The 24,426-nt window shown below is 38.1% G+C and overlaps 1 protein-coding gene across 1 annotated transcript in view; it reads left to right on the top strand.

The window, feature by feature from the left end:
• The first annotated feature begins 24,319 nt into the window (after positions 1–24,319).
• Positions 24,320–24,426, top strand: part of LOC124123571 (Down syndrome cell adhesion molecule homolog) — a 147,967-nt gene continuing 147,860 nt past the window's right edge. Inside the window, exon 1 of the mRNA XM_048398304.1 lies at positions 24,320–24,414. Coding sequence (XP_048254261.1) covers positions 24,356–24,414 — 59 coding nt within the window. The 5' untranslated portion in view covers positions 24,320–24,355. The remainder of the gene's footprint in view (positions 24,415–24,426) is intronic.

A 24,426-nucleotide genomic window follows, 5' to 3' on the forward strand; every position in this document is an offset into this window, starting at 1 on the left:
CGTGCAATTGGTCACGTGGCCATAATACCGCACGTGTTTTCAGCCATACTTGTTAACAGTCATTAATAAAAAAAAGAAAAACACAAAAAATAAAAAAAACAAAAGTCTTTACGGCCATTTGTCATGCCACGTCTTTCAAATGTGCAACGTGAACGTGCCATCGGCATGTTGAAGACGGGAACGTCCGTAGCTGAAGTCGCAAGGACGATGGGTTGTAGTCGACGGACTGTTTGTGATTTACAGACGCGTCTACAGCAAACGGGTACCACCGCTGATCGCCCTCGGCCAGGTCGACCACGTGTGACGTCACATGCAGAGGATCGATAGATTGTCTTTACGTCACCTCCGAAGCCGATTTTTGACGGCGACATCAACCAGAAATGAACTGTTTAGGGGTAGACTGAGTGCGCAAACTGTTCGAAACCGTCTGAGAACTGTTCACCTTCAAGCACGACGGCCATACTGCGGGCCGATTCTGACTCAATTACACAGACGTCAACGTCAATTGTGGGCACAGCGACACTTACGATGGACTCAGAGGAATTGGAATCAAGTCGTCTTCAGTGGAGAATCACGATTTAATCTTCGATTTGCTGTTGGTAGGGCGAGGGTGTGGAGGCGACGTCATGAACGTTACGCCCAGTGTTGTGTGCAGGAAGTTGACAATTTCGAGGCGGAAGTGTCATGGTGTGGGGTGCTTTCTGTGGCAATGTACGTTCCAGGCTTCTTGTCATCCGTGGCAACCTCAACGCTGCTGCTTACCGGGACCATGTACTGGCACCAAAACTTCTGCCTTTTATGGCAAACCCGTGAATATTCCGGGGTAGAATAGGTCTTCAGCAACCCATGTTTGCCGTAAAAGGTGACTATGCTTGTCGTAAAAGACGACTTACGGGATCGGGTGGTCAGAAACGCTGAATTTGTTGATGCATGTCATCGATCCCAATTGCGTGGATCGATGCTCATGACATTAATCACTGGATTGTCAGGTCCAGACTCGATTATTTACAGACCGCCGTCACATAGCTGGAATATTGCTGATTGCGGCGTTAAACAACAAACCAACTAACCAGCCAACCAACCTTTTATGACAGCACATGTACATGGACCCGGTTTGATCTTCCAACACGACAATGCCAGACCCCACACAGCAATTTTGACAAGGAATTTCCTTCCGAATGCGGGAGTCAACGTCATAAACTGGCCGTCAAGGTCTCCCGACCTCAATCCCATCGAACACGTCTGGGATGCTCTTGGCAGAAGTCTGCGCACTCTCCAGAACCAACCACAGAATTTGCAAGATCTTGGCACCATTTTGCAGCAACAATGGCGTCGTCTTCCCAATCATGTGTTCACAAGCATCACAAGGTCCATGCGGAGGCGTTGTGTGGCAGTTGTCAACGCACATGGTGGCCATACACGCTACTGAACTTGTGTGCCATCAGATTCTCGTGCTTGGGATTTATGATTTAAACTGTTGATGTTATTACCGAATACTGTAGGTGCTTGGAACAAATTATGGTTACCACCGTTAATTAAAATCCTTCTTTGGACATTAATGATTAAACATTACCTTCTCTGATACATTTGTCCGTTGTATATCATATATGGGATTACTTTTAAAAATGTGAAGTTTTTAATTTGACTCAGTATATATGTAGGGACATCATCTAAATATGACTATATATGCAAATGTTACGATACCGTATCTATCTTCACGAATTATTAAAAAATGGGCATAAAGATCACGGAGACGAAGGCTATAGATACAATACCACATTTGATTTTTTAGATGATAAAGTACATTTGATAATAAATTCAGTTATTGATATCTAAAAACCGATTTGCCATATTGATATACATTTCATGATCAAACAAAATCAAATGTGTGATATAAATTCATTCTTTAGTATCCATATATGAATTATTGATATCATATAACGAATAATAGTAAAAAGTCGCCCTATATATTGTTCTTTGTTGACTGTATTAAGTAACGCATTTGCATCACGGCTATAGTGTTAATTGCTAGTCTGTTTTTCTGCACCATCATTTCTTTCATCTTATGAAAAGTAATTACTTTTCCTGGAGAATAAGTTTCTTGTACAAGCGCTATCAAACATGTTAACATACAAATATATCAATGTTGACTTCAGTTTTCCTTTATTTAGCAGGCCCATCATACAGCCTAACTGTTTATATTACTATATCCTGCTGTGCTTTACACCTATCAAAGCTATACATTACTAATATATATGGGCTTAATTTTATCTATATTGCAAACTTTTATACATCATTTATAATTAATAGTCAACATATATACCTATAAATCTTTACTATACTCAATAATGTAACGTAATGTAATAAATTTAACCCCCCTTTCTTTCTCTGTGTGTAATTCTGATGGAAAGAAGTCACTCAACAAGTTCATGCATTCCATGGTAAAAAAAGATCAGACTTGGATAGAATCCGTGTTTATCTCCGACAACTTCCCACTGGTGACATTGTAGTGAACTTGGGAAGTGGTGATGACTTTTTATATTTATATTATTATAATCTGCCAAACTGTACATAAATGTGTGTGTGTTAAATCATAAAATTCAAAGGAACTGTTCCCTACACCCATCAATATCATAATGAAGGAACATTAGTTTATTGTATGGATTATAGAAAGCTCTCACTAAGTATATGTTTTACATGCATGAAAGATGGGATTAAGGGAGAAAGGAAATATTTTCCTGAACGTTTCCAATAACTAGTGGAGGAAATTGGACATGGCTGAACCTGTAGATAGCGTCAAATCCGTGAAGGATTTGACAGATCTCACAGGGTAACATTCAACAGGCTCATTACCTTCGGATCGTGTTAACATTTTTTCTTAACAGTTTAGCAAGGAGAAGAAATTTGAAGTGAACTACATTGGAAAATGAGAGAAGAAATTTATTGTCAATGTTTTTATCATAAAAACTCTCTGTTCAGTAAACAACAGTTGTTATTTTAGTACTTTCATCCCAAACAGGAATCCCAAATCTTCTCTTACTGTTATGAATGTCTAAGTGAAAGCAAAAAAACATTAAAGTGCAACAAAGCATTTTCCATGGACTTGTTTATTTGCTATTTTGATATACATGTGTTCAGATTGATTGAAAAATATACAATATCAACTATAGATTTCTTCCGTTAGTGAATGCGTGTAATACTTGCATATTGGCTCCCCAGTTCTCATAATGCTTCATATGAAAGCAAAATTGTGTGTTATATTAATATTATCTCTTATGTCAGTGACTGATTTCAAACCGCGTGTCTTGGTGTTACACAGCCAGTGTCCCAACTCTCGTGTATCTACATTAATGTTTCGCCCTCGCGATCTAACGTTATAACATTTCAGGTCATAGACATCCTCTTATACATAGCAGATGCGTTCTGGACATATTACCTTTCGGCTCCATAGTCTGTACTGTCTTAAAATTGACTTTATTAGTCTTCGGATGTTACGTCTAGTACACACAAACAGGACCGTTTAGCCTATATAAGGAATGTAGCAGACAGTGGATCTTCCAGTTGGCTAACTTTCTGTTGGTAATATCCGTTTTCTTTTAGCAAATAAGAGGATAGTTAGTAACGAAGATATACAACGCATATTTGCACAACTATCACCAAACCATTCGACACTGACACCGCATCAAACCCCGCGGTAGGCTGGACACAGTTATGTGCTCACCGATTAGATATACCCTACCGACAGGGTGGGGATTGTGGTTCGAAGCGAAACAGACAACCCTGTCTGTTGCCTAATAAATGCTGGGCGGCGCCTTTTATCTTGCCTCTAACCATGCATGAAGTAGGAGTAAACGATGATCAGGATGGCCTGGAAATAAACAAGATTTTTTCTTGTTGAATATCAAGGTACCAATTCGGTTCATTCGCGTTACGCCGACTTTCAGAAATAAATTATTCGCGTTACTCCGACCAGCGTTTTTTCTTTGATGATATGTGCGTGTTATGTTATGACAGGTGGTTGTTACAAGCACGCAATGAATGGTGTTTTTTTTATGGTGATCAGGACACATTCTAACAGTAGAAACATATAACAGATTTATGATACATGCCTTAAAGAGAGTTTAAACATGTCAAGAGCGATTGACCCTACAATATAGGGTCATTTACTCCAACGTTCTAACTGTCAATCGTCTTAATAGGACCATAACGTTTGTTATATATCGACTGCCTGTCTCTATGTCTTAAGTTGTTAATCGGTAACTGCGGTCCAGATTTATTTAATTTATTCATCTATTGTTGCAATCTTGACTGCTTTGTATACACAATAAAAATTCTAATTGATCATGCACTACTGAGGCAGTCAAGCACCTGTATAAGAAATATAAAAGCAGCCATGTTACATGTAGTCCCAAAAGCTGGCAATTATTTCGCCGCAATATAACTGAAAAAAATGCTGTTATGACGTGACATATACCCACAGACAATACATTTTTCCAATGAGTGTAGCACAATTTTATCAAAGTTTTATTTACAATTTGAAAAACTATAATAATATGAATATTAAAATTCGTCATCACTTTTCAAGTTTACTAAAATGTCCCCAGTTGGAAGATGTCACGGATAAACAAGGATTCTAACTAAGTTTGATCGTCACAGGTTTATCCCCAATTTGCCAGCACAATGCAGAGGATTAACAGTTACTGTGAGTGAGCATGGTTTTACGCCGCTTTTAGCAGTTACTGTGTTTATACAAGCACAGAAGTCATGCAAAAATCGCTCACAGTAGTTAGTGAGTAAACTCAACTGAGGATGTTATAAGTATCCATCACAACCTTTGAAAGCTAACATGTGAATAAACTCAGTTCACTGAAACTTAAATAATTAAGGCACTTGCAGTGACCAGTTAACAAGTAATCAGTGAGATAGTATATAAATACTGGGAACAACAAACAACTTCATTGTAAAAAGACAAATGCACCTGTGAATGGTCAAGGTTTTACATACCGAGTGAAACAAAGACGAGGTGCCAGCCTACACTGGAAATGCTGTATGCTGCATGTCCAGCCTCCATCAACACCTCTAGTTATCTTTTCTTGATTCCGAGCCTTGCGCATAACCATTGTCATGACCTGGTTGAGTGACTTCCTTCCATCAACGTGAAAGGATTACCCACAGAGAAAGAAAGGATTAAAATCCTAAAGATATCCTATCCAAATGGTATAAGTACTCACAACCAATTTCCTCTAATAGTAAACTGTCACCTTTGGTATCCCCAACAATCCTCACCATGGTCATGGGGCAAATGTAAAAATCACGATTCTGCCTACATGGTCACACCCGGTCATTGTGAAGATCTAAAATTCTATCAACAGTGAGACAACATGGCTGTTCATAATCATTTCCAATATCCTCTTAGAATTAGCGATAAATATGTTAAGTCCCACACTAAACATTCTCTTAATAATTCTTACAAAATACCAAACAGAAAGTGGGGTGTGGGAAAATGGGACATATTCCTACGTGAAATAATAAGACATAAGTAGTGATGACTGTTCTATCATAATTGTACTATCTAAAGCATGAATTTGGCGAACGAAAAACATTATATTCATAGTCACCCTCAATGACTAACGGGGGCAAAACTTAAAACGAATATGTCCGCAATCCACAAACAATCACTTCACTAATGGCGAGCATTTACCAACCCGCGACAATCGTGTCAACTCGGGGATTCCCCTAGCAATAAACTCGCTTCTAAACTCACTGCTGTTCTACTGTCGGGTAGCCACAATGGCTAGACTGGACCCTTCTGGAATGGTTCATGCCATAAAAGTGCAACAACGGAACACTAATTAAGACGGGCCGACCTTGTGTTCATGGTCTGGTGAACACAGGTCAATGGCGGCTCGTTAACTCAAGATTCACATCTCACTGTTTTGATTTATTTCACAATTCTTTTAATATATTTTCCAACTTCAACTGAAACCCGGTCCCGTGTTACACGCATGGCACACGCGTGTGCAACGAGTGACTCACGCGTGCTCAACGGGTTGCACACGCGCTGCACACCCGTTGCACACCAGTGTCATATGCGTGTTACACGCGTTCTTAACGCGTGTTAGGGGAATGAACTTTTAGGCAGTAGTGTATCTTCAACTCATCCAATTATTTTACATATTTTAGAACTATACAATGATGTTTCAACTGGCCAATGCGACATCGTCTTTTGTTGGTTGCCGAGCCATGTGGGCATAACTGGAAATACAATGGCCGATGCTGCTGCAAAGGCGGCGCTCAACAAGTCTGTGACACCACTTCTGATACCATATAGTGATTTGAAACCTGCAATAAGATCTTACATCCGTGATCTAATGCAAAAGAAGTGGGACACCCAAGTAGACAATAAATTACATGAAATTAAACCCAATATTGGTTTCACCTACTTGGGTTGTCAGTCCAGATTTGATGAGGTCGTTATGCGACGATGTCGTATTGGCCACAGCAGATATACTCATGATTATCTATTGAAAGGTGAGGATCCTCCGTTTTGCACCCCTTGTGATGAAAGAATACAGTCAAGCATGTCCTGCTTGACTGTATCGATTTTTCCATCACAAGGGATCAATATTTCAGTGTCAAAACGGTTAAGGACCTTTTTAACAATGTTAATTCATATTTAATCCTTAACTTTTTAAAAGAAATTGAACTAATTCTCAAATTTTGATATGCATTTTATGAATCGGTAGTGTATGATTATTAAAAGAGATTGTTTGTGGCTATGCCCTCGACGGGGGTTGAAGTAGCGTAAAATTATTGTCCCCCTGAGAGGGTATGTAAGACCACTGCTTTCAAAGTATATTTATATCTACCTCTATTTTAATTGCAGAATATTTGTTGATTTTAATCTCTGGTTAAACTTGCAACAATCACCAGTAACTTGGGTAAAGGTGTAAATCCTGCTGGGGAACCATGCAGGTAGCAGAGGTACCGTAAGTCCCCTTGGTCCCCAGTATGGTGATTTTAACCTTGTTGCTGGTGATCTATAGCCCCATTTTTATATTGTGTCGTACCTCAATAATCAGATAGTTTTAATGTTCTACAACTAGTTTTAAGTCAATCTGTGATATATTGCTAGTTATTATACTGTCCTTCGTCGACAGTTTTTTATTAATATTGTCCAACTCATTCAAGTCACATTATGTCTGAAATATTGCCGAAATGACTTTAATTAAACTCACTCACTCACTCAATACCTAGCCGTTATTAAAGCAGTGGTCACCGGCGCTAAGAACATTCCGTATCTATGACAAAACTCACAGCTTACTGTGCTTATAGCGTGTTCTATGAATGGGTCCTTCTCGAGAGATTCGCATAAATACGGTCAATTTTCTGCCGGGATAGGAAGAAACGACTGTGTATAGTTGTAACATAGCCGAACCTATTGTTTTAGTCATGGAAGCTCCTATCATAGACTCGTAACACGCATACAGTTTTTTAATTTCTTCATCGGTCATGTTATCAATATTTTCAGTGGTATAATTTTCCCCTTAATACTGGGAACATTTTCCACCGGCTACCAAAGCCGCGAGTCTTTCTCTATGTATGTTGATCAGGTTCTTTGAGCATTTGTTCGATAAGTTCGTCGCATTCCATAATGTAATACCTAAGGAGATATTTAAGTTTAACATAATAAAATATGACATATCCAATACAACCTGAAATAATAAACTGTTGTAAAAGAATGAGGATTTCAAACCACATTATTACATAATAACCGCTAATGTTAAATTTGTTGTATGTTTTGCTATATGTTTGCTCTATTTGCTAAAATTTGCTATAACTGTGCTTAGCAGTTGCTATCATTTTGCTCAGCAGTTGCTAAATTTGCTATATTGTTGCTATATTTGTGCTAAGCAATTGCATAAGCAGCTGGTTGATCGGCTTTTAATATGAGTTTACAATGCTTTGTTTCCGCTAACAGTTTTCGGACGTTATCTCGTTCAGGCTTGGTATAAATAACATCATTTTCGCGTAAACATTGCTCGAATGTATCTCGGTCTTTGCAATGAAACAGGTCTACCCATTTGGTCTGCTCTCTGAGATCTTTGAGGACAGAGTTGTATTTTTGAGTAAGTACCCAAACGCAATGCTCCATATGCCGACCGGAGAATGCTAAATAGGATAGTATATCTTTCTTTTTGGTAAGTTCTTTACTCGCGCTGCAGTCGTCTATTATCAAAAGGGTTGATTCTCCTTTGTATTTTTCGTGACATACTAGTAAACAGTCTTGTAAACAATCGCCTGGATCAACTCTGTGCACCACAGGATCATTCATTACCCAATCTCTCGATAGGTATGTTTTATTAACCCTTATAGTCGGGTACAGAATAATAATATGGTCGAAAACATCCCGATAATGACTTTGTAAAATATCTAGAATAAAAGCTGTTTTTCCACAACCCGTTTGCCCACAGATGATAGGGAAGTGCAGTTCTTTAGGTAAAAGATTATCAATAGATCGCTTGCATGAATCTTCCATTCTGTATATTAAGTTGAGCGTCCATAATAACGTACAAATATATATTTAATTTACCATCGGATTCCTGGAGCTTTGTTATCTGCATAGTAACACCCTCGCTGGCATTTTCTATTCTCTGCCCACTACCGTGTAGTTGGTCATCGACCGTGGTTCTCATGTCGAGGCCATAGCGCATACTTCGTGGTGAGGTATTCACCCATGGATACATCCCTGAGAGACAGATCTTTCACGACCCCGTTAACGTCTGGGCTTCGTTTAAAAGAAGGGAGTTTTTTAATCTCATCCCATTGTTGATACGCAAGCATTCCTTGACTAAATAGTTGATGAGGCACGCCCTCGATAGTCAATTCTACTTTTGTAATCTTGGGATTGTAGAACTTCTCGGTATTTCTTTTAAATGCTTCAGAAGGGTCCTCGAACAACATTAAAATACCCTTCAACGATCTCATGGGGATGTTTAAATTGATATTTCACATCGTATCTCTTTTGTTCCTTGTGATTTTTCGGTGTCGCAGCACGCGATCGTACAAAATAGCTAAACTTCCTGTATACTGGTTACGAATTTGTCTGGCTAATTCAGGATATATTACCATATCGTACTCCAGTGAGATATTGTCAATAGAATAGCTAGCCATTTCATCCCTAGTGACTTACTTAGTGATTACTCTACCGTAGTTACAAGAAATGAGTTCGTATTCTAACCTATCGCATAGGGATGCTTGATATAAGGGCATGTGACTTTTTAGTAATTCAAAGTCGAGTGGAATATAGAATCGGTTACCTAATGCATCAGCAACAGCAAGATCTTTTACGATGATATCATCCCCACTATCAGCACCCATACGCAGTCTCAATGTGCTCCGATTAATAAGACCTTGGTACTGTAAGTTTTCCCGCTCTTTATCCGTTCTCCATAGATCCATGTAACAGAAATATACATCGCTATCATCGATACTCAAAACCTCATTACCACTAATTTAATTAACAATCCCACGACCTATGTTCTGAACGAGCTCTCTGTTAGCATCTGTAGAATTCAAACTAATTGTAAATGATAGTCGAATAGTTCCAGGAACTAACACATCATGAGGGCCTAGATTGGGAGAGCGAACCAGAAGTGTTTGATTCTGATCAATGGTACTCGGGTTATTAGTTATAGTTACAGACTGGCGAATTGCTTTGACCCCTAATGGATCCCGAAGCCTACGTTGTGGGTTTAACTTGCGTCCGTATTGCGAAGACATTGTTATATTAAAATAATGTTTACTTATGTTTAATATAAAAATGGATGACTTTAATCTAGATAGCTTTGATAACCTGAGTACAAATGAAGAGGGTACGGATGAAACCAGCTTTACGAATCTTAACGATGAACCCTTGAAACCAACTGTAAATGATTATTACGATGCTGTAAAAGACTATTCAAAGTTTGCGATAGATAGTACTGGAATATTGCGGCTGCGTGGCTCTCCGGATATTGACCTGATGATTTCTCCTACTCGTAAGCCCCTAGCTTTGCCAGTAAACACGGCATCAACATTATTCGTAATGAATTATGTTTTGTAGACTTCTCACGAGAAAAACTTCCGCGAAGACTATTAAGGTTCTTCAGACAGTGCGAACTGAACTCGGTGCCATAGATAAAGATAATTTGGAAGAAAGCTCGAAGCGGGTCTCAGACGGACTAGGAGAAATCTTGGTTACCTACTACGATAAATGCACGTTACAGGTACCATACTCGGAGTACAATATTAGGAAATTATGAGGTCTTGACAAGGCAATGCAAACAATGCGGGGAGAACTCATCAATAATAAAGCCCAGCTATCCGAACTCGACAAGCATACAGCTTATGAGAAAACAAAACTTGAACAGGCGGGTGATGAATTCAGTAGACGCCGCGTTGTAGAAAGATTGCGTAAATTAGAAGACGAAAGATCAGCCTGCCTCGAAGCTGCTTCGGGTAACAGAAAGGCACTTCGTTCACAAATCAGTCGAATTCGAGAAACTATCGATCAAGTCCTCAACGATGATACTACACTGGCCGATAAAATTAAAACATTGTTCATTGCCAGCATTTTAACCGCATTCGGATTTATTATATCGACTTTGACTCTCGCGTTAACCGGTGGTTCAGGAGGTGGCACTCCGCCTAGTGATAGGGGTGGCATAAAAGAGTGGATAAAAAAGCATTTAAAGGCATTAGGTTCAGCACTGGGAAAGCCGCGTCTGCATTTCCCGGTATAATAGGGAGTATTGTTTCCTGGCTCTTGAATTTATTTGCTAAGACCACCACTTGGCTTAGTCAAAACTTGTGGGCACTGATCGTAGCAATTGCAGGGCTGTTGTACGTATCCGCTAAGAACTATTTAACCAAATCATGAGTAAACCAGCTGCGACTCCACCTACTATAAGCGCTGTTTTTTCATCGATATGGTGTTGATTTTTGGCTACAATATGTGGTGGCACTTGTGGTTGTGCGTTAGTAGATGTGTTAGTAGGAGCGTCCTTAGATATCTGTGGCTTGACTTTGCCCATTTCACCTGTGTTTGTTTGCGTTATTAATTCGGTGTTAATATCTGAATTTATACCTGTTTTTTGTTGATCGGTAGCAATAACAATTTAATTATTATAGCCTATCACTTGACCGATCTTAAGTTCCATATTACTCGGAGACATGTATAGTCCCGGCGCATAAACATAGTCTACTTTGGATTGAGCGTACTGTAATATAGAAGATGGTATGTCAACTGGTGAATTAATAGCATCCTCCACGTTTGCAACAAACTGTTTTTGTGCATCGAGCGCCGTCCCAGAACCGATTAATCCCGTTCGTGTTTGCGATTGTGCACCAAGAACTGCCAATACATAATTTCTTATTGATTCATTAACTCTTACAACTCCTGGGTTAGTAAAATTATTTTCTGTTTTATCATATAGAAATTCATTCCAAGCGTTTGCGGTATCGTTAAGTTGTACAAATTTTGTAACAATATAAGCCAAACCACACTTAAAACCCATAAGATCTCCTCTCCAATCGTTACTCGAAAGTTCCCAGCCATGATTAAGATTATGCAATCTTACAAAAAGATTGTTTTTCTGTAACAACTTAAATGGATCGAATGGTTGATGAGTTTTTTTAACTATATCATCGCTTTCTTCTTTAACAGTTTTTTGTCCGCTGTATGGAACACCTAGACCATGGTTAATTCCTTTAATACGCCAATCTTTATTCATAGCAATATTAACTTCCTGACAAATACGTTCATACGCGAACCTATTGTATGGATTATTTGAGGAAGTCCATGCTCGATCCTGCGGTAATGGGGCACTAATTTCTTTAAGCATACGTCTAATCTGATAGTACACATGGAATGATAAAACAGACTTATTTAGTTTAAATCCTGGGGCATAAAGAGATACACCACATCCTATTGTGGCACACCATATGGCAAAGTTTAACTGATTCTGCCAAAATTGCATCGGATTGTGAAACCAATCGTGCACCATTTTATCGCTAGTTGCCGTGACCCTGTAACTTTCAAAGATATCAGGGAATTCAACAACAAAATTAGCACCAGAGGCACTTACTAAAATCGACTGATTAGTAATGTAAGTTGATTTCATATTTAAGTTTGATATGGTATCATTGTATATTTAATATGTATTTCACACTCCCGGGAATAACAAATGGTCAGTCTATTGAACTGCTTCATACTATCGATAACTCGGTTGGACAACTTGAAGTCGCTCTCTGCGATGTAATGTATTACCCGCGGTGGATCAATATGTAGGTGATGTGAGAAGAAATAATGAAATATTTATAACTGTAAACAGTGCTATTAAAAAATACATTATACCTGATGGGTATTACAGCGAATGCTCACTCAATGATGAAATTTTTAAACCTGCGTGAGATAGTCTCACACAAGATGAGTTGGATGGGATACTGAATTTAAGCGCTCGAGAAAAGGAAATACTTTTGGGATTGGGCTTAGCAGATACACTTGGATTACCAAAGGTGCCAATACAACCAAACATAAAATTGCATGGAACTAAATTACCCGATTTAGTTCCATATAAAGAGTTGTGCATCCATCTTGATCAAATCAGTACGACAGATAATATTCAACTCAAAAGTCCTTCAACTCTACTCAGAGCGATTGTGCACCAAGAATTGCCCATACATAGGTTCTTATTGATTCATTAACTCTTACAACTGCTGGGTTTGTAAAATTATTTTCTGTTTTATCATACAGAAATTAATTCCAAGTATTTCCAGGTGGTTGCTCAATCTTTTGGACGGTGAAAGCAACACCACCCTTAAAGTTCATACGGTCATCTCTCCACTCATCACTCAAGAGAGCAAAGCTCTGAAGAAGCCGACCTCTTTTCAGTAGATCATCGCTGCCTTCTTTTACAGAGTGTGCACCGGCGTACCGAATACCTAGACCATGGTTAACTCCACGCAGACGCCAATCTTTACTCGTAGAAATATTATACGTACGCGAACCTATTGTATGGATTATTTGAGGAATTCCATGCTCGATCCTGCGGTAATGGGACACTAATTTCTTCCTCGTATTCTTAAAGAAATTAGTGTCGCATTACCGCAGAATCGAGCATGGAATTCCTCAAATAATCCATACAATGGTGTGCCACAACAGGATGTGGTGTATCTCTTAATGCCCCAGGATTTGAACTAAATAAGTCTGTTTTATCATTTCACATGTACTATCAGATTAGAGAAATACGTCTAATCTGATAGTACGTGTGAAATGATAAAACAGACTTATTTAGTTCAAATCCTGGGGCATTAAGAGATACACCACATCCTGTTGTGGCACACCATATGGTAAAGTTTAACTGGTTCTGCCAAAATTGCATTGGATTGTGGAACCAATCATACACCATTTTTGGGCAAGTTGCTGTGACCCCATATTTTTCAAAGATATCAGGGAATTTAACAAAAAAATTAGCAGAGGCCCTTACTAAAATCGATTGATTAGTAGTGTAAGTTGATTTCATATTTAAGTTATGATATAGTATCTTTGTATATTTAGTATGTTTGTTACACTCCCAGGAATAACAAATGGCCAGTCTATTCAACTGCTTCACGCTATCGATAACTTGGCTGGTTCACTTGAAGTCGCACTATGCGATGTAACATATTACCCGCGGTGGACCAATTTAAGCAAAGCAAAGCAAAGGTTTTTTATTAGATACTAAAGAACCTTACATTACTATACCTGATGGGTATTACAGTGTATGTTCACTCAATGATGAAATTTTTAAGCCTAGGGGGCTAGTCTCACACAAAATGAGTCGAATGGGATGCTGACTTTAAGCGCTGGAGAAAATAAAATAGTCGGTTTTGGCTTAGCGACCACACTTGGATTTATTAACGGAAAAAGGAAGAATGTCAATAGCACCCAACGAAACAGTGTATGGAATTGAATTGCCCCATTTGGTTCCCTATAAAGAGTTGTGCATCCATCTTGATCAGATCAGTACAACGGATAATATTCAACTCGAAAGTCCTTCAACTCTACTGAGAGCTATTCCAGTCAAAGATGAAAAGTACAATAGCGGTAGAACGGAATCTTTCTCATCATTACAATATAAAAAATTAAAGAGGGATATTATTTCAAACCTCAAAATTTCTGTATTAGATATAAAACATCAACCTGTACATATAGGATACTTGAGTGTAACGCTCAATATTATAAATAATGGTTCATTCATCAGGACCTGGAACACTCAGACAATGTAATACAATTGCGCTTTCTGATCTCGGAAAACACAGAAGGATTCGGTAAACCAATGGCAAGTTATAGCTTTACACTTACAAGATAATGTATACAATGGGAAAGAAGTTGCATTCACAGGTAATCTAGGAGGCTTAAGTGATGTCGACGTTAGTAGACTCAATAAAAACACTTCGTACAATCTTACTCGCAATGATGATAATAAATGGACTATGGTCGAAGAAAAAATCGAGTGGCTACTGAATATCGTCATTGCCCCACCATATGTGATGATGGGTAAGGGACATCAATTAACTAAGATAATGAATAGTGGGATCGTACTCGGGGCTTATATTCCCTCAAAACAAAAAAGTGTGTTAGTCTCTCCCCTGCCGGAAAACCCAGGTCATATTTTATTGAGTCGTTCGGCAGTAAAAAATGTGAGTTTAAATTTAATTACTGAATTCAATGATATAACACAGAACTTGAATGCTATACCTGCTCGTTCTACAATTATTATTGAAGTCTTGTTTGGAGATGCACCAGAAGATGCCTTTGAAATATTATCAGGTCTATCAATTAAATGGCTTAAGAAACATGAGCGTCAACATTGCAGTATTATTTATATGGGAGTATCACCCGTTGCAACCCTTGAGGGGGTTCAAGTTAAAGGTACAAGCATTTCTCTTACTAAGATATTTATACCATATAATATACATTTAATAAGGTTGATGTATACTCTCTAAACATTGAAGCAAGACCAATTAAAGACTATTATATGATATAATAATATACACTATGGGTTCATATCCGGCGCTCGATTAAGCATCTGAAAAGATGGATACCGTTGATGGATTTCGATTACATTTAATAGATAAGGAGAGGGAGTTTAGCCTTGGATGGTATAGAAAGTATCACCGAGGTGTGAATGCCCTCGATGAAGTTGACACTGCGCTTGTAACAGCTGGCAAGGGACTCGGTGTAGCCAGTATTGGTTTATTATCAACTATAATCGCGGCGCCTATCGTACTTGGTATGGAAATAGCTGCCGGAGTCTCAGGACTGGCAGAAATAGCGATAAAATTCATTTCTCGTAAGTTGCAAAAGAAAGCATCAAAACATGATAATATTCGGATACTCACTGAAGCAAAGTTGAACAGCATTGAGGATCATATTTCAGCAGCGCTGGCTGATTGTAAGACATCCTAGGATGAGTTTCGTTTAGTTTTGTCAGAACTCACAAAATACAACACAATGAAGCAGGAGATTCGATCTAATTCTCGAAAGACCAGTGGTATAAGCAAAAACGAGAAAAAAAGTTCATAGAACAAGGGAGACAACAAGCGCATCAATTATTCAGTGCCAAAACCAAAGAACTGTTTGGAGATGAAAAATAGATTGCTTAAGCTTCCTATCGTTGGATCACATTTAAACGAATGCTTACTTTAGTAAATATGTTGTGGGCTATAGTAAAAAAATTTCATTATTAATTGATATTGATGTTTCTTTTAATACGATTTCATGGCGATCGTTGAATCACATCATCATTTTGACATAAAAAAATCCCTCTGTAGTGGTGGTATAGGTATATGAATCTTGCTCTAGTGGAAGTGGTCCAGAACCCCCATCATCTATACTACTTCATAGGATGAACACAGCCGTGGTCATCCAAGTAACACGAGCACACTTATAAACTTATTAACTCCGTGGGGAAAACATCGCCTGGGTGTAAAGATCACCATTCTATATTACGAGGAAGTATCCTCGTATGAACTGATCAGTGACATCAGATATTCTTGAGTTTTCTGTATACAGCTGATGTGACAGTGACAGTGGCGTGGCTTTGTTTTTTTTTTTTTGTTTTTTTTGAGGGGTGGGTGGGGATGTTGTGTATATGTAAAACCACGAAGTTATTAATGTGTATTAATTGTGTTACTTTTAGAACATTTGTATTACTATTGTGTTAGTATTGTTAGAAGTAGACTATTGGTATTAGGATAGTAGTATCGTGATATTTGTATTGTTAGTGATAAGATATTAGTATTAGTAGTAGATGTTAGTATTGTTAGTAGTAGGACATTTGTAATAGAAGTAGGATAAGATAAGTTAAGCTAGTTTAGTTAGTTGTGTTAGTTAATTTGGTATTAGTTTGCATTGAAATATTGTTATTGGGCTTTAAAGTTAACTTAGGGGGGGAATAAATCTTTCTTAAAACTTAATTTGTGTTTGTGGTTTATTCAATACGTGACAGACATAGAGGTTATCACGCGAGTGTGTTTAGGGATGGTCAATATCATTGTATTTAGCGAGCCTTGTTCTCAGCCGACCCTTGAGACTTGAGACACCTGAAACAATCTAAGTGATCAGTTGAGAAACGAACACGGGTAATAATATCCCGAAACGATATATATCTTTTAAAATATTTGATTGTTACAGAGACACGTGACATCGAATAAGTTTCTTTGTACAGCTGCAGACGAGTGGGATATTGTTCCTTTGTGTGGATATTCACGGATACATTCCTCGAACAAGGAAGCCGCCTAAAATTATACACATAAATTTGGTAGGTTGTAATTTTATTTTCCTTCATTTGCAGTAGCATTGAACCGATTCGTTCTTGTTCCTGTGTTTTGGTTGGGAAATTCTTCAATGCGGGATAGACGTTGTTTTCATAAGTCCTCTTCTTTGAAAGCGTGTATATATTACCGTCAATTTGTAAAATGTTATTCTCTCAGGCAATTTAAAAAAAGTGTAAATATTTCAGTCATTTTGACTGACAAATCTGTCCAGACTGACTAAAATTGATTAAGACGATCTAAAGGGCCTAAAAACACCACAATAGATTATTATGTAGGATTAGAAGCCAAACAACATAGAAATGTACTTTTCAACGTAACATTTTCAGTCTCTTGGTGATGACATTAAACATCAAAATGTTTGGAATTAGTTATCATAATAATACAGATGGAAATGTTTTCAGTCAATTTGTAAAATAAATTTATATTTAGGCGTTTTATAAATTTGAAAATGTTACACATTTTGACAGTAAAAAATATACACACTATAAATGCTCAGGTGAAATATTTACTTTGTGTTGCAAGTCAAAATAGTGTAAACGAAAATTGCAAAATTACCAAGCATGTGACTTATCAAAACTTCGTCACTATTACCGATGCTACCCACGAAGATACCTACATTTCCTTATTATCTCGAAAACTGTATTTCATTTTGTTGATCAATGTGACCATACCCCCTTATTGCTACCCATAAAAGTGACTGATGCGCTTACGAATGGCGCAGCACAGGTTGCGAACTAGTCTAGATTTCTGCTTGACATCCGGGTACTCACTTGGAAAAAACAATAACAAAGGCAACAACCAGTCCCGGGGAATTGCTTTAGATCAGTGCCCCTTTAAGAAGTGTAGTCAGATGTACACACAGCGAGAAAACGAATCAAGGTAACAATTCAAACATATTTCGGCCAAATCCAACTATTTTAATTTGTGGAGAATGTTTCAAGCCGCAGAGGTCTACAAGCACAGATATGGCTACTGATCCCGCTTGGCTAGGCCTAGTGCCCTCGCAAAATTGTTTCGAAATGTCTATCTCCAAAGTTGCCTAAAACTTTTAAAATGCCTTAGCTACGTCACAGTTACACCCTGATTTTCAGTATATGAGACTGTTCTTTTGATAATGATAGCAATTATCCCTGTAGTTTACAGGTTGCTAAATACCTATTCTACCCCGGATCTTCACGGGTCTAACATGGATAAAACAACAGACAGAGCAAATCATCATACCTTGACAGTAGAACTTTTTAAGCAGGTAAAATGCAAGCAGTAGATAAAAACTCTCTTGTTGTTTTATTTGTTTAACGGTTAACTAAATCTGGATGCATGGCAAGTCAAAGAACAAATTGAAATATACAAACAGAAAAAAGTAGCTTTGGTTCATATAAAGGTCGATAAAAATACAATTATTCTAAAATCAAATAATGCATATTTCAAAGCAAATTTATGAAGAAATCTCCTTGACATTAAGGTCGTGATTCACATTTTGAACGTGCACGGCGCACAATTTGGATGCTTGAGTGTTTATCTGGAGCATGATACCTCGTATATACTTTTATGTACACAGCACGCAATGATTGTGAAGCTGTCAGGTGCACATAAAAACACTTTTGTTTAATCCGAATAAAGTTTACGCAATACATTGGATTGCTGAAAATAAACACCTCTACGGGCTTTCTGCATGAATTTGTTCATATGAAAATAACATTGATCAGACAAATGACATTGATTTTTTTTAAACTGGAATATAAAATGAAACAGCTGCAAACCTCTAACTCTTGGTTGTTGTAAACAGCACTGATTCCTGGCCATTTGTGAGCTCACGCCAAGGACATCAACAAACACAGATGCCTGAGGTGTCCGGGGCTAAACTGTTTTTATACCTTGCTTCAAAACTAGACATGCTGAAGTATATTCGGTTCTTAGATATTGGGAAGGGGACATATCGTACCCCGACAAATGGTCTTTCAACAACTCAGCTATTGAGTGCCCAGAACATTTGATGGTGTCTGTGTTTTTGCAAGGAGCCTTTTTGCAGACAGAACATGCTTAAGTGTGTCCATCCTGAAAGTCTAATTTCACTATGCCATATAACTTGGTGGATGAGTTAGATATATTTTGCCAAAAACATATAATAAACTACAGTCTCCACAGCTAGGGACAACATTTGCCAGATGAAAACACTGATGCAACACATGAACTGTATTTGTAATTACCAAATATATAATCTACTTTCTTACACATGGATACCAAATGATTGAATTACTTAAGAAAATATATAATCATAATAATGTTTCAATATATTTCAAAACAACATTTAAATTCAAAAGTAAACCTTAACCAAACACCATCAAGTGAACTTACATGATCATGTGACATGCCATATTGGTGATCTGACTAGTCTAGAAATTAAAATTGTGTTAAACAAAACGGTAGTTTGCAGTTTCCCATGGAATATATGTGCACTTACATAAGAACAAAGAAGTACATGTAAGTGTCTTAGGCTGTACAATATATTGAAAAAACCAAAACCAAAGAGGGAAAAAAAAGACAAATTCACACTGTTTGAAATGTAACAACAGAATGATTCTGCAAGTCTGCTCAGTGCATGATGGTACTGTCTCAATGACAATATAGTGTATTATAAATTGCATTACAGTAACACATGATGAATACCTTAAACAGTTTAACTGAAATTGCAAGCAGAAAAAGTAAATATTGGTTAGTTGAAATACAATTGAAAGAATGTGTATAATTGTATCCATCAGCAGAGAAGGTGTTCTTCATCATTTCCCTGCATTTTTTTATGTGAAGGCATTCTTGGTGTTTGCGAGGGTGATCTATAATCTGCAATAACAATCAGAGGAAAACCAAAATAATGATTTGCTAGAAATATATATTAACTGTATCATGTAAATTTCAAAGCAAACATCGACGATGAATGGTAAAGTTGACAAGAAATCGAAAGTCTGTAGCTGTAGCAAATATATTTTGATTTCACTACATTATGAATTGATAGTGATCAGATTTAATAACAGGTGGATGAAAGTATGCAAAAAAGTATTACATAAATATGATACAGGACCAATAACTTTTCAAATTTTACAAATCAACATAACAAGCCTTTGAATTCTTGGACTGAGCCATTATACATTTCTTCAACGGCAAACACCGGTGCCTCCCTTGCTCTTGTACACTGGCATGCATACACCCAGGTGGCACCACCACAGCATTTGTTAGCTTTACTCTTCATGTAGAAATAAGAAAATTACATTAAGAATAAGTTCCTGCATGGTGCCTGAGTAGGTATGGTTTTACACCGCTTTTAGAACTATTCTTGCAATATCACGGCGGGTGACCCGTGTGGGGAATCGAACCCACTCTTCGGCGTGACAAGTGAACACTTTAACCACTAGGCTACCCCACCGCCCCTCCAACTGACTGAAGGTTATACTTGTAAAACATATATTTTAACAACAATACCTTGTGACAATATCTGCATCAGCTGTTTTTAATAGGGTAAACAACTGATGAACACACAACGTGCTTAATGTATCAATGAAAACGGTATTATCAATCTCAATGAAAAGGACAGGGAATAACTTTAAAAAATGCAACTGCTTATTATCTAGCCATGGTGAAATGACATTAATTAGTCTTCTAGTTGACACACTATTTTTCCAAATGGCACACCTAAAATGTCAATGGGTGAACTGTGACATACTAGAAAATTAAAACATGTCTGACCCTTTAAGGTTAGGTGTAGGGGGTATTTTCAATAACAAGTTCTCTGCTGCAGCTAACACTGATTTGCAACAATGACATTTATATTGCAAAGTAAGTATTCCTCTTGGATACCATTATTAATGGTTTACATTCCAGAATTACATGTCATAAAAAAATTTCATTTAGATAAATATGGACTTAATATTTACCATTGTTTACACGCTTAAATATGATTGCAGAGCCTATTTTTTACATCTGATCACAGACTTAAACAAAACCAACTTTACAAATGTAATACATTTATGACAACATAACAATTGGTCCATACCAATTCAGTACTGACTGATTCATGCCACTCTGGGTGCTTTCTAGAGGTGCAGATATTGACTTAGCATAACACCACTGCCACCGACTATCACGTGACCAGACTTTTCTCTTGTTTGTAAACAAGCGCACTTATTCCGAAAACACAACAGACTGGTCTAATGCAAGCCTTTCGGTGCGCTTAACATGTGCGGTGCGGTGCATGACAGAGTATCTGTCAATCAAAGTGATCGTATAGCTCTCCGTAGGGCTTCGATGACAGCACGTGGAGCCCGACAACCAACGTAAACAAAGGATAACTACGCGATAACTCACGTTTTATACTTTCTTTATGAAACGTAACCATTCTTTGGCATTTGTTTATCAGAATGTGTACACTTGTTAAACATGTAACGGATGAAAAGCATATGCAATATCTTGAACGGACTGTCTAAGGTATGTGACGATTCGTCACATGGCGCTGCCCTGTAGCCATATATTAAAGCATCCCTAAAGTGGCTAAGCGCTACAGTAAAGCGCCAGTAGTAATAAGAAAATTCAAATTACAAAGTTTCAAACATGCACTGACATGTATCCATCATCTAATAGATATATTATCTAAAAGTTGTAAAACCAATATAAACAAATGTTTTTATACATAATATAGACTCTATTTGTGACATATACAAGGTACTGTTGTTTCTCGGGGTCAATCGGTACAAAACGGGAGTTATCTTCTTCTTTTTTTATTTGGCCTTCCGTTTGAATGTTGGATACCAGATGGATCATGCAGGTAAATGATATCGATATTGAAATTACCAATCATCAAACGGTGTTTTCCGAACGGTGTCAAAGCTTCGTTAGGTTGATTAAACTAATTGAGTCAGTAGGCGGCTGCAATCTGTCAAGTAACTGTGACAGTGACCATATGTTAATATTTAGGGACTAGGGCTAATCATCACATACAAATTATCTTTGTTTCAGCTGTCATCCCAAATAAATTGCAGTTGAACAATGACTGTACACATATCATTGCTCCTGGCAAAAGTTCGAGAAAGAGAGGGATTTGATAAAGCATGATAACCAACCCTATAGTGTAATTGTTGTAATTAATTCATTGTTGTTGTTCGAGAAAGAGAAGGAATTTCAGAAAGCATGATAACCCTATAGTGTAATTGTTGTAATTATTATCATTGTTGTTCGAGAAAGAGAAGGAATTTGAGAAAGCATGATAACCCTATAGTATAATTGTTGTACTTATTATCATTGTTGTTGTTGTTCGAGAAAGAGAAGGAATTTCAGAAAGCATGATAACCCTAATTGTTGTAATTATTATTGTTGTTGGTACCGACATGTCAGTGTAGCGGTCTCTAACAGGCACATTGCTTTCATCAAGGTTCTTATGTGTTTTAGTCTTCAATTTCTCAACCGTGTTTAATTTGCTGTTTACATTGTTATAATGCCTAATGGCAATAATTAGTCATAATTATCTATTAACATTATTGAAAATGTAAACTGTACACTTTAATATTTTTAAAAAGTGTAATTTAATTGTAGCAGGGGAGTGAATGAACGCTACGCTACGGGTGTGAGACGTTTTGTTTCGCCAATGGATGTTTCACATATTTATCTACACCCTGAAACATATTAAAGGAATAATAAGTAATTTTAACAATACACATAATGCAGTCATCAACATCAGTAGTACAAACCGTTTTACTTTACATACAGATGAAGAAGACCCTCCAGTCCTCCATATGGGGACTCAGGAGACCCACGCCGGAACCGCCCCAACTGAACACCAGCCAGACCCAGACCACTCCGGTCGAGGACCCCCCACGGGAAAAGGGCTTCCTAGAAACTGCTCTAGAGAAGGCGGACTCAGTAATCAAGTATTACGAAGCCCACCCCGAATTCCGCGGCAGCTGCATCTCCACTCCCCACGAGACGTCCACGCCAAAGAAGGGGCACCGCTCGTCTTGGTCCAGGAATTAGATAATGAAGAATTCGAGCATGATATTTATACCTACTCCGACCTCTCTCATGCACTTTTTCCAAGATTGCGACTTCAAGACCAACAGGCACTTCGTCGCCAACACCGCCGCCATGCTCACCAAGAGTCTTTACAAGTCCCCTCTCCCCACGGAAGAGAACTTGACCGTAAGACTCAAGTAAACTTCAAGCCTCATGCTCGCCAGCCGAGGCCGTGCCTTCCCACGCTTGACCCCCTCCCCTCCAACCCATGCCCAAACTTTTCCATATCACTTCATATTCTTTTATCCCCCACTCCCACCCAGCCAAACCCCAACCCCCTTAGCTGTATTAGGTTAGGTCAGTAAAGTTTTATATTTTGGGGGGTTGCACTTCTTTATTTATTTATTACGCTTTTTTCCCCCCAATAGTATAAGTGCAACCCCGTGTGCGAGATACGCTTTTAGTCGGAAAGCGCACGTTAAATACCCGAGTTACCAACCAATATTAATGACGTTGATTTAAAACACCAGTCCCGCTAGAATGAAAGACTTAAATCAGCGATAGTTGATGAGTTGCGTTCACAGCGAAAAGTGCAGATTTAGTTTTCCGGAAATCCCAGAAATCTTCCCACTTTGAATCCGGCCCGGATACCTTCCAGAAAACTTCCCAAAAATTTGTCAACAATTTGGGGTGTTCAATTCCATTGTTCAACAGACAGTTTTTCATCACTTGTTATCAAATATTTGTTTTTCAGTAGTATTGATAGCCTAAATATTGTATATTTGCATCAAGGTTTCGCGGTTTTAACAATTGAATATAACGATATACTGTGTAGTATTTATTGACTTAACAAGGAAATACATGTGATCAAATATGTGTATGGTATATTTGTATAAAGGGCATATTTAATCTTTTTTTTCCTAGCAAAAGTAATTGTATTTTTTTCGTTTTGAAAACAACGTCTAGGTTTTGTCTAACTGAACCAGTATGTATACGTCACGTACCTTCAGACTTGAACACGCATGCTGAACGCCTGCAGTATGATCAAAGGTTTCGTCTATGCATTGTCATAAGAATAACGTACGCAATGTATAAAGTTCTGCGCACTCGCGCGAGGAACATTTGAAGGGAAAATTGTGAAGCATCTTTTTGCTTTACTTGTTTGAAAAATACACTAAAATATTGGTGTCACAGGAACTTTTGTTGTTGAGAATATGTAGTATTGTACGGAATTTCACTCAAATAGTTGAGTGATGTGATCATGTATTCCGTGTCGCTTCCTCCATGTTGTTTTTTATTGTCAGCGGCTGGGAAATCCCCGTGACGTCATTGGGAAACACCCCGCTCTTTCAATCTCTAACACAAAAGAGTTCTCCGTCAGAGTAGCCTGGTTTCCTGGGTATGCTGCGCTGGCGCTACACTGACCCAGGCAATGATAGACTGGTTCCCGGATCCGAGGCGAGGGGAAGTACCCCTCAAGTCGAGTCCTGGTCGGGTCATGGTGCAACTCTATGCTCCTCTTAATCTTACCCATGCCGGCCCCGTGGCACGCTCCCGGTTTGTTGCACT

This window comes from Haliotis rufescens, unplaced genomic scaffold (assembly GCF_023055435.1).
Source record: "Haliotis rufescens isolate VD_foot unplaced genomic scaffold, xgHalRufe1.0.p SCAF_18, whole genome shotgun sequence".
NCBI lineage: Eukaryota > Metazoa > Mollusca > Gastropoda > Lepetellida > Haliotidae > Haliotis > Haliotis rufescens.